General features: G+C 34.0%; 1 protein-coding gene across 1 annotated transcript in view; it reads right to left on the bottom strand.

Annotated features, from left to right (window-relative positions):
* Positions 1-14,724, bottom strand: part of LOC311431663 (uncharacterized protein C10orf67, mitochondrial) — a gene marked incomplete at both ends in the record, with an annotated part of 38,113 nt that overhangs the window by 15,927 nt on the left and 7,462 nt on the right. Inside the window, 3 exons of the mRNA XM_084509442.1 lie at positions 3,886-3,951; positions 7,584-7,642; positions 8,808-8,952. Of these exons, the coding sequence (XP_084365568.1) occupies positions 3,886-3,951; positions 7,584-7,642; positions 8,808-8,952 (270 nt within the window). The remainder of the gene's footprint in view (positions 1-3,885; positions 3,952-7,583; positions 7,643-8,807; positions 8,953-14,724) is intronic.

Genomic DNA, 14,724 nt, shown 5'->3' with positions numbered 1-14,724 from the left:
CTAGGATTTGGGGCCTAGTGTTATAAACGGCGATCAGTATTTTTAGCTACTTAGGCGGTAAAACAATAACAAAAGGATTTCTTCCAGCAGATTCTTACCTTGAAAATTGAACTGATATCAGCTGGACAAACCTTGAGCTAGGCTTACTGACTAATTATAGCTGTCAAACATCATGCCCTGCCATGTTCACTCTGTCTAGATTAAAATGCAAGGAACAGCCAGGAACATTTAAATTCAAAGGGACAATGAATGGAAGATAAGGACCAAGTCTAGGAGTGTTGTTATTTAGATACAGTGGAAAAAAAAAAATGTAAAAGAGTAAAGTTGTAGTGAGAGTACAGTCTTACTAGTACAGTGTAATGGAAGTATTTATTTATTCAGCTAAAACACAAATATAGATTTTAGAAAAAACAGTAGAAAAAAAAACTAGATTAAGACAAATAAAGTAGAGGTATAACACAAGCAGAACACTGCAATATTAGCTAGTAAAATCTATCTGTATTTTACTTAAAAAAAGGTAATTGCATACTTCTTTCTGTGCCACACCCAAGACACCTTGCACTTTTGTCTCAGTGTCAACTCTCTTCTCCTTTCGCTGCTAAAATGAACCACCAGGAAATATGAACACAATTATATGCATAAACTTCTGGAAAAAGTCTAATACCAACTCTTCCTTGAAATTTATAAAAAATATTAAAATTAGAAAACAAGAAGCATTCTTTAAATAGGATATTCAAAAGGCAAGTGACTTTGCAGATACAAAGTTAGTTGTGTTAGCACTTAGATCTATGACAGTGAAAAACTATTTTTCAGTTCACAGATAGGGGACATGATAATTGGAAAGAAAAACACTTTTTCTTCGAAAACTCTGTTGGATATGAACTGGGACTGTTAACAACATCAGAAAGTGACAGCAACTCTTGGCTTGCACTGAGTTGTAACAAAGCCAGTAATTTCTGTGTTACTGCGCAACATTGATCATAAACTTGTATTACTCAGATGAGAGGAAAGCAGGAATATTGTTTATAAACAACAAACCCCACAAATATTGAGAGAATCATTAAAAGCATGCAAGAGGGGAAAAGATTCCCTTAAGATTTATTCCAGAATTTTACTATTGATTCAAATCTGTGTACTTCTTTATTGATTCTGTTTTGTAATTGTTCATCTAACATTATTATATTTTTCAGGTTCAAGATATTAGGAAATATCATTTTATATCATTTTATATCACTTTCTAGCATTTCAATTTATTGTAATAAAGTCAAAATATGCAGAACTACATGGTAATACAAGAAATATTTTATTTATATTATAATCTTCATGAAATTGTTTTTAAAATTGCTAGTACTTAGAGATCTTCTGAGAGTGTAAATGCTTTATTCCAGTCATATGTCATGGGATTTATATTTTCAGGATTTATATATTTCAACCTTACTTACAAATTACTTTTTACACTCAGTGCTCATTTCTCTTCCTCTTGAGCACTATTGATTCTGAGAGTGTTTTTATTCTCTTGCTTGTCCATCTTTCATTTCCACATTTGTATGCACCCAGAGTATCAACAAGAAGTCTCAATGAGCAAAGCGTATAAGGTCTCACGGAGTCTACTCCTTCCTTGCTGATTCCCAGAGGATAAGAATTCCACTTTATTTCCATGTTATTTGACATTCCCTGTGCATAATACTGCTCTGTCTTATCTAACTTACTTCATTAATGCTATATTTCATGATGATTTGTTTGATAATATGCAATGGAAAGATAAGGCCACAAAAAGTTGCATTTTAAATAAATGCAAGGAGGTACTACAGGGTAGTCAAGGTATCTTCATCTCATTTCATAAGGGACCATGATGCATGCTTTCTGTACATTTATTTTGGGACACCACAGGACCTTAGAACCAGCACACAATGTATGTCCTAGATATTTGGTGTGCCTGACTGCAGAGAGAATTAGGAAGAGAGGGAATAGTGAGGCCAAACCTTGCTCAACAGCCTTTGCAAATGTTGGACGGCTATGTGCTCATTTGTTTTGAACTCAGACTATTTCTAACCTAGAAAAATTTTCCCAGTTCATTCAGCAAGATCCCCTTAGATGAAGCATTTCTAGGTAAAAATTTGAACTACCTCTGTGGTGAAAATAAACAGAACTGAATATCTAAGAATCAATCTTCATTTTTCAAGATAATTTTATTTTGAGTACTGATTTTTGTCATGATTTAATTAAAGTTTTCTAATCTCTGTATTTTTTCATACATTAAGATCATATCAAACCTGACTATCTAAGCTTTAGTGTAAAAGATTCCACAAGGATTTCTAGAACTTTCACAACTCAATGTGTAATTCACTTAAAATTATTTTTAACACAAGTAAAATCACTTAAAACGATTTTTCTAGGTACCTCAGCTAAGATTTGAGATCCAGAACTGAGTTCTTCTCATGTTACATATCAGTTCTGAAACGTACTATGAAGCCAAATCAGTTCTCAGTTATACCATCTAACAACAATGCCTTCAACTGCTTTTGATAAATATGCAGATTTACAAGTCCACAAATCAGACTGCAGTACTTAGCTAGCATTCTCTACTGGCACATTCCTATCCCAAAAGACTTTCCTAGAATGAGCAGAGTGTATAGCCTGAGTTAACAGACTAAATGTAGACAGCCAGCTTTTAAAATCTTTCATTCATCACTTCCTAATTCCAACAGAATCCCACTTACATACTCAGGAGAAAATAGATTTTCTTTAAATGTCATGAGAATGATAAAGTATTTGCATTATGAAGATGCTGATTAAAATGTATTTAATAGGCAGTTATTTTTTTTTTTTTAACCCTCATCAATTGATTTGAAAGACCTATTCTATAACTTTATATTTTGCTTTTCTCTAGTTTTAAAAAATGCAGTCCTAAAAAACTTACCCAGACTCACTGAAACTGAAAATTGAGTAAGGTCTGCAGGATTGGCCCCCCTACTAAAAAAGCCCAAGACACATGGTGCTGAGATTAACAAAACAAAGTAAGTAAAGCAGCTATGACTTGGCACAAAGTTTGACAAGCTGCAGAAAAGCAAATGTTTAAATAACTGAAGTGGTACTGATTTTCTATTCACAACCTTTTCTCTCCTAAACAGTATCATATTCTTTTCCAGCACATTTAGATTGCAAGTCAAGCTGTGTTTTATTTTTTATTATAATAAACCCAGTCAGTTTACTGTAACAAAGACATACTAGTGGTGATCAGTGTGAAAGCCAGTACGAAATCAGGCTAGGAAAAAAAAAAAGTCAAATGGTAAAATAAAGGACCAGCCGTCTGGAAAGTTCCTGAATCATGTAAAAAGAAAATAAAAGGCTGTGTTCTTATGAGACTAATGCAGAATACAAAAATATTTTAAGACAAAACTCTGTATCTTTGTTTACAACATTTGTTAACAGCAGCAGCAAATCTTTCTAAATAATGTTGCATTTAAATATTTTTCAAGCCCTCCTAAAAAAATATTAGTGTTCTTTTTTTACAATATAGTTCTAGTAGTGTTGTTTATCTGTTCTTCTCAAAATACCATTTACACAAAATAAAACTCTAACACATTTTTGCTGTGTGTGTTTTTTTTTTTTTTAACATGAAAAACAACTTCCTGACCTAATACATATATCTATTATATATACATATAATAGATACATACATATATTATATATATGTTGTATATGTAATATATATATGTATACATATATGTATATATATGTAGTATATATATGTATTATATACATATATTATATATATGTGTATATATATATATAATCTATGGGTATTAAAAAGTTTTTGCATGTTTTATCAGATTTTCAGTAAATGATGGTTTACCAAAAGGACTGTATACATAAATATCTTACCACATTGTTAGCTAAGAGTCTTCCATTTTCAAGTTCTGTCTTCATTTGTTCTTGAATTTCAATCAACTAAAATATAAACACATGAGAGTTAGTGTTGGATTTCTTATTATAAACAGGCATAATTCTCTAAAACTTCTTTCTAGATACAGTCTCCCTGATCAGGAGACTATATGTGGATAAGCATTTTTATATTATAACTGGTCGCAGATAGGCAGCTGGACTACAGCTGGTTACTTTCATGGTAGGATTTAATAATGCCATGAGTCACACATAGAAAGTTCTCTTGATGTAAGCAAAATAAAGTGTGATGTCATGTGAGGTAGGAAGACGACAAAAACATTAGAAACAGACTTCAATGACTTACACTCAGAAATATGGCTGTCAGTGAGTTGTGGAAACCTGTTACAGTCATACAGCAGTGGCAGTGGCAATCCTTCTGTTACACATTTGTGTAAAGATAAGCAGAATTCTGTATAACCTGCAGTGAATTCTAACAGATCCTTGTAAAATACACTTCGCAGGGCAAATTATACATTTAGCCTCAGCGAGGACAAAGGATTGTGCCTAAGGAACAATTTAAGCCTGACTTTAAAACGAGCCTTCAGAAGTTCTGGGATCAAGCTTGGTTAAACAGTTACACTGCATGGCAAAACGTCCTTAGGTTCTGCTGGTTTTGAGCTGTCAGAGCTACTGTCACTTGGGACTGGCAAGTTAAACATCTATATTTCTCAGCGTCATGAAGAAGAGAGTTTGTTACTTACTGAATTTGCATTTAGAACATATTTAAAAGGGGACAATGTTGAGTACAACACTGTCATTCATTTTCTTTCATAAAAATGGAGAAACGCTCCCCTTCAGCATAATAACCTAGAAGCTGGAATGCTCAGCCACAAATCAGGGCAGCCTACATTGTATGCCTCTAGGAGTTTTATGGGGCTTGATTACAATATCCCAAGTCATGGAAAAGTAGCTTAACTACCACTCTATGATGAGAATAACCCACCAGTTCTGTTCAAGCTGTGCCATTGGACTCAAAGAATATGAAATTCATGAGACTAGATACAGAATACTCATGCATGAGCTTTGTAACATAGCAAAGCTGTGACTGCATGAGAAAGGGAGAACATTGTGTTTTGACTTACTAGATCATTTATGAATTTTACATTAGATTATGAACTAAGAGGAAAAAAAAAAGACAAAAACACCAAAGAAACAAAACAACAACCTCCCCCACTAAGCACACACACACAAAACCCTAACAAAGGTACTCAGCAATAATCCAAAGAACAAATGTACAGAAAAGTTCCCTCCTCTATGCTGAGTACCCTTGCCTGTCATCTAGAGATTATGCCTCTTCTGTGCTTGCCTTCCGTGCACCCAGCTTTAAAGTGAATATTTTCCAAACAGAACACAGTGTAAACTAGCAGTTAAATCATTGGTATATAGAACTACATGTTCAAATGTCCTCAAGTTCACCAGAACCCTAGGCAAGTGCTCTAGTCCTTATGAGAAACTCGGTGCATGCCATCTCTTATGAAGCTTTGGGAGAAATCATAGAGGCAGCTGCCCACAGGCAGGGCACAGCTTGGCTGCCTGGGCACAGGAAGAAGTTTTAGACTCCAAGACCCACTTACAATACATCAATCAGTATTTTCTAGCTAGTCAGTTAAGAGACAGAGCTTCCAACATGCTTCACCATCACTTACTACCAGATGATTCAACACTGAATCTGCTTCAAATCCCATTTTTAAGTGTCAACTTTTCCTTGTATAGCATCCATAGGATACTGATGTCTGCATCAACTTTATGAACTCCATTTCTGGAGTGAAATTCCAACTGTTGGGCACTGCAGTAGTGCATGTCTTCTTGTCTGGCTCCTCTTTTTAAAGATGAAAGAAGAATTTACACATATTCTGCCTATCAAGTGAACATCTTTCAGTGGGATATGCAAAGGAGGGGAAAAAATGTCAGAAACTTCAATAATTTGGTTAATCGTTTAGAACTGTAGCTTTTCTTTTGGGAATAGAAATAATCCGTTTTGTTATCAGAATTGTAATGAGAAGGAGCTATCCAAAGGCTTCTGACAGCAATACAGTCTTACAGTTTATCTAACTTGACTGATACGTATTATGGATAGTTGTATTGGAGGAAGTTTTGGAGGAAAGCACATGATCCACATTTACACAAACGCATCACTTTCAAATCATGTGAGAGGAAGGTAAAAATGTTCCTATGCTTCTACTCAAACCCACAGACTGAGGTAGTATCTATGGGAAGATACTGCATGTTAGAATGCCCTCCATTGTATGGAGATGAAGTGAAAGAAAATAAAGAGTAAATTTCAGGAAAAAATTTCCTGTGAGTGAAAAAATGGAAAAAAATGTACTATATAAAATATTATTTGGACTTTGCAACTATAATAAAAAGAAATGTTCAATATAGGAACTAATGACAGCCACTTTCTTTACACCATAATCAGACTTCAAACCTAAGCGGGATTCCTGAGCATTGTCACACCTAAACATCAACAAAACTAACAGAAGCAACCCTTCTTTGACTGACTAGAGCATTAGGCAGACCAATTAAGTTTCCACTTGTGATTTTAGATTTCATGTATAGGATCCTGATAGTTTTTAAACTTTAATTAAATTAACCTATCAATACTCTTGTAAAGATAAGTAGGTACCAGTATTTTCAGGGTGGGAAACTTGGTCATAGAAGACAGATTCATCTAAGGTCACAAAGAAAGTCAATGGAAGGGATGATTTTAGAACTCCAGTGCCTCAGTCATCATTTATCCCCTACCCACACCCCCAAGCCCTTCTTTAAATGTTTTTTTTTTTTTTTTTTTTTTTTTTTTTTTTTTTTTGGTGAGAATTTACTAATGTTGGAATAAGGACATAGAGGCATCACTATTTCCATTATACTTTACCACAAGGTGAGTTTTCTACAAATCCTTTTGGAAATGTTTGACAGAAGGAATGTTCTTTACAGGAATTTAAATGTTCTATTAAAAATGAATAGGTCTCAGGAATGAGAACTATACACTGTCAAAAAAAGTAATTTGAGAACTATCACAAGATAGAAAGCCGACTGGAAATATATCTAGATGTTATACCAGGAAGATGCTAAGACCTGTCAATGTTTTATTGAGATCACTTCTTAATGAATACATATTAGCATTTAAAAATTATTTTAAAAATGATTTTTATAACTTGTTCAGTTACTGTTTTGCTCGTATATCACATAAATAATAATTCATATACATGAATAACTCTATCTATAAATAGCAGAATATTTAACAAATCGCAGATTACCAAAATTAACTTTTATTTTTTAATTAACTAGCTATTTGCGTATGTTCTTCTTCTTTCCCTGCCTTTGAAAGGTTACTGAATGTGTTTCTTTTTATATTAAAGTCATCAACCATTTTACTGTAGTTTATTGAGGTTCAGAATTTTCACTGCATTTTAACAAAAGTATATGATATGATGGGATGAGAAACCACCATCCTCATTCAAGCAACACTAATTCTCACTCTACAGTGAGTTACACTACCATAAAACAAAATTTATCGTCATTCAAGTTAAAGTCTATTTCTCAGCTTTCCAGCACTGTTTGGTCTATACACTGGTAATAGTCCAAGCTCATTAGTGTTCTACCAGGGATGTAGCTCATAAATGCAAAAATTGCAGTACCTTTTGAATAGTTCGCTCATCAGTTTCCATTTTTAATCGCATGCTTTGAACTTGTCTATCTGAAAACAAGAGGAGAAAGAGAAAAACCATGAAATTACATGCCCACATGAACGTATGCAAAACGTTTGCTTCAGGTCAGTCTATAAACCCAGTGGAATGCACAGTGGATGAGAGCCCTGGCAGAACGGTGACCTTCACAACCGCCCTTGACATTCACAGCCTTCTTCCTGCTGTTCAGCCGGCTGGTCAGATAGAGATTGAGGAGTAAGTTCAAGAGCCAAGTGTGACTGAGTGCCCACAGCTTTTCATTAATACTAATTCTGGACATCCTTGCTGTTAGTCACAGCCAATACAAAGTGTTTTAGCAGGTGGTTCTTTATTGCTCATACAAAACTACCAAAAGATGAGAAACACCATTGAATCAGATGATAAACAGGAATCAGGAATATATTCTATATCAAACTCATCTTGCCACTATTAAAGGTGATACCGAGTCTCATCTATGTGGACATAACAAAACAAAACAGCCAAATACTACTCTACTGCCATGGCTTCCAGTCTTCCATTAAATATTTCACACTGCCAATGTATGAAAAGTAACTTGTAGGTAAAGACTGTACATTGTCCTTCACGGGGAAAAAAACAACTCCTTTTAAGATCTGTAATAAAGCAAAGGTATGAAAGGTAGTGACAGCTTATTTGATAGAAACTGATCTGCTAGAAAACTTCCACATAAAACACAAAAGTAGGTAATCAGATGAAGAAATGCGTATTCAGATATTTTGCAAAGCTCAAAAACTACTCTAGAGAGAGTAGGTTTTAATACAGTTCCATTAAGATAAAACAGTAGACCATCATTTTAAAATATCAATATCTACATCCAACACTTTTCTATTTCAGTAACTTTAGCACATGTATCTGTCACAAAATATGAACTCTAACCACATTGCTAGGCAATATCAGAAGTCTCAAAAGCCACAGCAAATATTCCTTTGTCATAAATTAAAATTATGTAAATATATGCATTAAAATTAGAATAAATATGTATGAATTTCTGTACAAATACATACAAAATTAGCATTCAATACCAGAAAAAGACAACAGTCCAGAAATGAGTTGCTATCCTTCTGAAGCATGCTAACAATTAATTCCAACTTTAGTAACATTTCTTACATGTTGCATTTAAGTTGATCATCTTGATCTAACCGCAGTTTAAACTTTTACCTAGTGCATATTTTTCTTTTTCAGACTGTTTCAGAGAATTTTCAAGACGAGAAATCTCGTTGCGCAGTTTAAAAACCTCTTCATTGAAAACCTCTCTCTCCTTTTCAGACTTTTTTTTTTCATGGTCATCATCTTCAAAGACAACCTAAAAGATTGCGATGCCTTGAATTTGTAAGTAAGGAATCAAGGATTTAATCACGCTGCACTGTTATAATATTATACAACACAGTATCATATAATTTCTGAATTCTATTACAGAGTCATAATATGAATAGAAAAAAAAAGTTGTGACTCTAAATGGGTCCCCGCTAGAAGAAAGGCTGCAGTACATTATATACAAAGACCATAACACATGGGGACATTTTATTGACAGGAATAATGCATATCATACTGTTTGTGTGCCCTCATCATTCAGGTCAATTTATTATGGAGGCTGTGTCCAGGAAGGCAGCTGGGGCCTATCCACCCACACTTCCCCCTGCGTTTATGAAGTGCTGTCCGTAACTAGGCAGGCAGGAGAGGCTGTGGACAGGCAACACCAGGGGGTTGCAAAGTGCATGGCGAAGGAGGGGGGCTTGTTGCCTTTGTGCCATTTCTCAGTGACAGTGCTGCCAGTGTCATGAGGAGCACATCACATGTCAAAGCGGTGAAGTTTTCAGGCTGGGAGCCGCATGGAGTCCATCAGGCCTTCTGATATCAACACAGTTGGTTTTCTACTTGGTGTCGGAGCCACCCAGAGGCAATTCATATTCTGAACATTAACATGGCTTTGCATGCCTGTCACACATAGACCGTGCAGGGGTTTAATGCTATTGAAGACTACGGTTTAAATCTCTATGCAAACAGTGATTACCTTGTAAGAAGGTTCCAGGATAACATACAACAAAAGACTTTAAAGTTATAGTTTTAGTAAAGCAAACTCATTTACATTTTTATTATGCGTGTCCTTTGTTTAAATCTTGCCACATCCATTATGGAAAAGACTTCTTATGCAACTGAAGCTTATTGGGACAGCTACTCTTTTTTTCTTGTTGGTTTCAAAGCTATTGAAAACATTTGAATATATTGTCTTATGGCTGTCTAGATTTTACTGCCACATATTTCTTTTAAAATTATAGAAAAGCTTTCAAGCTGGCACGAATCTTTATAGTAATACCAGAATATTAACTAACTCCTGAAACCATTTAAAATATTAACACAAAAGAGAAGATTCAGACAGCAATTACTTCGCTTACTAAGGAAAACTTAGGATATTATTTGCTTTGCTTGGTAAAAATATGTACTCTTTTTAAAAAATTACTTGAAAATAAAAATGTTAAAGAACTTTGAAAACAAAATTCAAAGGTTTTCAAATGACATATAAACTTGAACTATAATGTATTTATGGGTTAAATTTAGTCCAGAACTTTATGTTTTTCCTCAGAAAGGACAGTTTTGATCTCCAGTTTACCAGAACAAATTATCGATGTATTATATAAAGCCACAAAGTTTTCACTGATTTTATAAGAAATCATGTAAATAAAATGTCAAGTGTTTTGAAAAGTAATTCAGACTACTTTGTGTCTCCCCTTCCTTTACTGAAGAAACAGTAGCAGCTTACATAAAGACCCAATATTATTAAAAATGTTACTTTTAATAATGCATTTTTTTGGAACTCTAATAAAATACTTGAACATTATTAATTGTAAACAGTCTTAATGCAGTAAGAAACTTTCAATTAGTCTTCTGAGATAATTACTAGATTGCATGTTTTTACTGAAAACTTTTACCAAGTCCTGTAGAGAGACTAGCACAGCCTAGGGAAACCAGTAGTGCTAAAGAAAGAGCACGAGCAATATTTGAGTAATTAACTAAGACTCTGATCTGGCAAGGGTCAACTAGAAACCCTGCAAAACTAACTTACTTTTAAGTAACTGTTACAGCTCCTAATGGGCTTAGTTGGGTATTTGTTCCCTCACCCTGGCTATATATTAGCATTAATTACTCAAAGTATTAGCAAATTAGCATTAATTAGCTCAAAGAAGACCCTTTAGTCTTAGACAAACTAAAACGATTTGAAATGGAAATTGAATGAGCTTTAAATGGTATCGCAACTATAAGACTGGTCATAATATTTTACTGTTTTAATGAAAGGCTGTAAACTACACACAAGACGCTTTCTTCCCAAACTTCCCCTTTGCACATTACTCAGGCAACCTTTAGCTCTAGCTCCACCATCTGCTAAGCCCAAGAACTGCAGGTCATTAACTATTCAGTCTCCTGCTGCAATGAGGACACTCATTAGCAAAATGAACAAAGGGACAATTTTCTGTAGCTACAGTCATCTGTTACACTTTGAGTGGCAGGTTTTGTAGCAATGTTCTCTCTACCATCTGCCCACAGCGGTAGCGTTTGGCTTGCTTAAACTGGGGAACTTTTAAGTTGCAAGAAAAAAGGGCTAAAGGTTGGAAGGCAATTATAACATGGCTTATACAGGATACGTCAACATTTCTCACCTTATCTAGTTTATTGCATTCATTCTAACATTTTTACTACCTTAAATTAAAAAATGTATATTTTAAGCCATAATAAATTCAACTATATATTTATTTAATATTAACTTTTACTGATTGTAGACTTTTACAATGATACTTCTAATAGTACTAGATAGATCTGCATACATAATTTTGTACTATAACAAACTTAAACCAGATTCATCCATCGATAAGCACAGTATTCTAGCCAAATGATCCTTGAGGTAATGCTGGGAGAATATAGTTATTTGTTATGCAGTTCAGAACAACTCATTTCCCTTTGATATCTTGCATTATTTAATATACACTCAAAATAATTATCTGTTTGAATAACAGGTCTGATATTTGCGCTTTTACTGCAAAGAAACAAAATGCAAATTACTGATGCTACCTTAACATATCAAACTAGAAAATATTTGAGTTTATGCTAGGGAAAATTATAATCTAAAGTTTGGATCTGCTGCTGAGATATTATGAATTTGCCTTGAAAACAAAACCTATTGTTAAACATCAGTCATTTAAATTATGATGTACCTTTCCCTTTCTAAGCTATACTTTAGGTATTTAAAGTCTATTATTTATACCACAAGAGGGTGCAATTGTACAAGATGTCATGAAAAAAAAATCAAAATGTACACGTTTTGAGTTGGAAGGGAAATGATCATTTCAGTGTTTATTTACATTTATTCTGGAAAATCATATATCCATAACATGTTACACAACACATTTATAATTTTAATTCTTTCACCGAAATTCTTTCTTGAATTATTATCTATACATCTCAAATGTTGAGTGTGAAAAGTTCTAGCATGGCCTATGGTTGAACACAAGCCGTTACTTTTCAGACAGTCACCCTCTTACTACACCCCTATCTTCAAATCAGCTAATGGATATACTCTAAAAGGGCTTCCAGTCTTGAAAATTTTGGGATATCAAGATGCCTTTATTCCTTTGGAAACATAATCAGCAATTATTTTCCTATGTGGTTTCATTTCTTAGCCAATGTATTTGATTATGTCGAGTCTTTTAAATCTAACAGAATGGAGGCACCTGCAAGGATGGGATTAACAAGTAACTACTGGCCCAAATAGCTCTTCTTATCTTTTTAAAGCATGGCAGAGCTGGAAAAAGAGTTAAGGTAGCATAGCTTTGGAGGGAGAATAGGCATTGCATTGCAAATTTCCTTGATAGAGGAAAACAGAATGCTTTCTTTTGTATAAATGCAGAACCCTTGGAGAAGAAGCAGAGTTGATTCCTCATTTCCAGGTATTTTTTGAGATCTTTCACTGCTGAACGAGGGCTTTGCCCAAAGAAAATTTTGCTTCTTTCAAAAATTATGCAAAGTGCATGACCTAGACAGAATCTTATCTTATTGGAGTGACAAAGACAAATGTCAACAGTAGATATTTACCCTACAAGATCCACAGTCCACATAACTAATGTAACACTGAAGTTCTCCTAAGCGAAAACTTCACCACAGTGCCTCCTAGTTTTCTCTGTAGGCAAACGGCCTCAGCCATGAATATTCACCTCTACCTATGGTCTGAAACTACAAACTTCAAGGAGCTTCCCACCCCTTTAGTTGAAGCTAAACTTTAGCTAAACTTTAAGGCATGACATACACATGTAGCACATTTAATGCTGTCTTTTAAACAGTGCTATTAAATCAAACACCTTGCAAAAGTTTTGTGTTGACAGGTACCATCTAACCAAATGGGTATACTACTGAAATAAAAAAAAAAAAAAAAAAAAAAAAAATCAGCTTTGTCAGAAAATGTCTATTTTGTAAAATCTGTAATGCTGATTAAAAAAAGGTCAGAGTAAGTTTTTCATTATGTTAACATACTTAATACAAACAGGTCAGCTGTCTCCGGGGGATTCCTGAACCTAAGCTATTTGGGTTTCCTCATCTACAAATGCACATTCTCTGCAAATATTTTAAATCCTTTCTGGAGGCTAGTAAATTAGAAAGTAATTGTTACCCTGTGATACAGGCACATTGTTCTGCCTTCTAAATGCAATACATCCTTTTTTAAAATGCCCCCAGGATTTTCACATTATAACCAATTCTACAATTTTCATCTAATAGTAAGCTCATGCAATTGTAGCCATTTCCTTTGCTCCCAATATGTTAAGATTATTTTGTCCTTAATATTGCCATTTACAGTTCTTTTTTTGATTCGCTGTCCATTTTATACCCTTCAAAAACTTCCAGTATTAGTTGGCATCATTTTTTTTTTTTCATGTGTTATATTCTGCTTTAATTTCCATGATTTGATAATGTAATCTTGCTGTAGAACTAAAATATGACTTGAGTAAAAGCTGTCCTCTTTCTTGATTATGCAACTACGTCTGGCTTTTTGATCACATAACATTTTTTTATTTGAGATTTCGGCTTTTTCATTCGTATTCCTGGGTTCAGATTTTGAGCTTCAGTCAGTTTCACTCACCAATATGAACCAAGTTTTTGAAATATTCCAGTAGTGTGCATGCAATACCACTTTCATACACTAGTGTACTCACATATACCTTTAGTTACTCGTTTATAATTTCTTAGAAAACTATCTTCCTGTTCAGCAATAAATTTCAAGGTCTAAAATAAGCTTTTTGTTATATTCATTTAAAAAGTTTTGATAGAAAATTCTCACAGATGAAACAATATAATTCAGAAAAAGAAAATATTTCTAACCTTTGTCTTCACCTTTGTCTTCACATGATATGGATGAATGCTTAAAATTACTTATTCTCTTTACCAGTTTGTCACTTGTAATAGAACCTCACCAGAGAGCTTTGTTAGTGACAGTTCAGGATTATGAGATTCTTACTGTGCAGTTACCAAAAATTTTAAAAAATGAATTGTTCTCTGATGTTGAATATACTCCTCTCGTTTTTTAATTAATTATTTTTTTAGCTGTTTCTTCTTTTCTAAAAAGTTGTTTTATTCAATGATTTTGACTTTACAGGTACAATTCTACCACATTTCAATGTTGTGGTTACATTACAGCACATTGTTTGATGGCAGCATGACTATGCCCGTTTCCCCTCCCTCTTGGTTAAATCCTATTATTAGTGTACAGTTAATTACAATTTTTCTTCTCTTCACATCCTCTGCCATTTCAAACTAATGTCATTTGCTTGTAACACAAAAAGTTGGAATACTATTTACTTTCTCAGCTTATGCTATTAGTGAGAATCTACACACATGATTTTTTTTTATTATTATTTTATTTTTTTTTTTTAAGCAGGACCCAATATTTTAGAGACCCTATGTGCATGTACCAATTTATTGCATCTGGCTCCAGAATGACAAACAGCTGATAGCTTGGGTATCTTTACAGTGGGTTTCACAGCCATTACAGTTGGTATACACACACCAGTTGTTTAAGAGGTAGAGTCCAACAGCT

This window comes from Aythya ferina (assembly GCF_964211825.1).
Source record: "Aythya ferina genome assembly, chromosome: 2".
Classification (NCBI taxonomy): domain Eukaryota; kingdom Metazoa; phylum Chordata; class Aves; order Anseriformes; family Anatidae; genus Aythya; species Aythya ferina.
The sequence above is the reverse complement of the archived record's forward strand: the minus strand, read 5'-3'. Positions and strand labels throughout refer to the sequence as shown.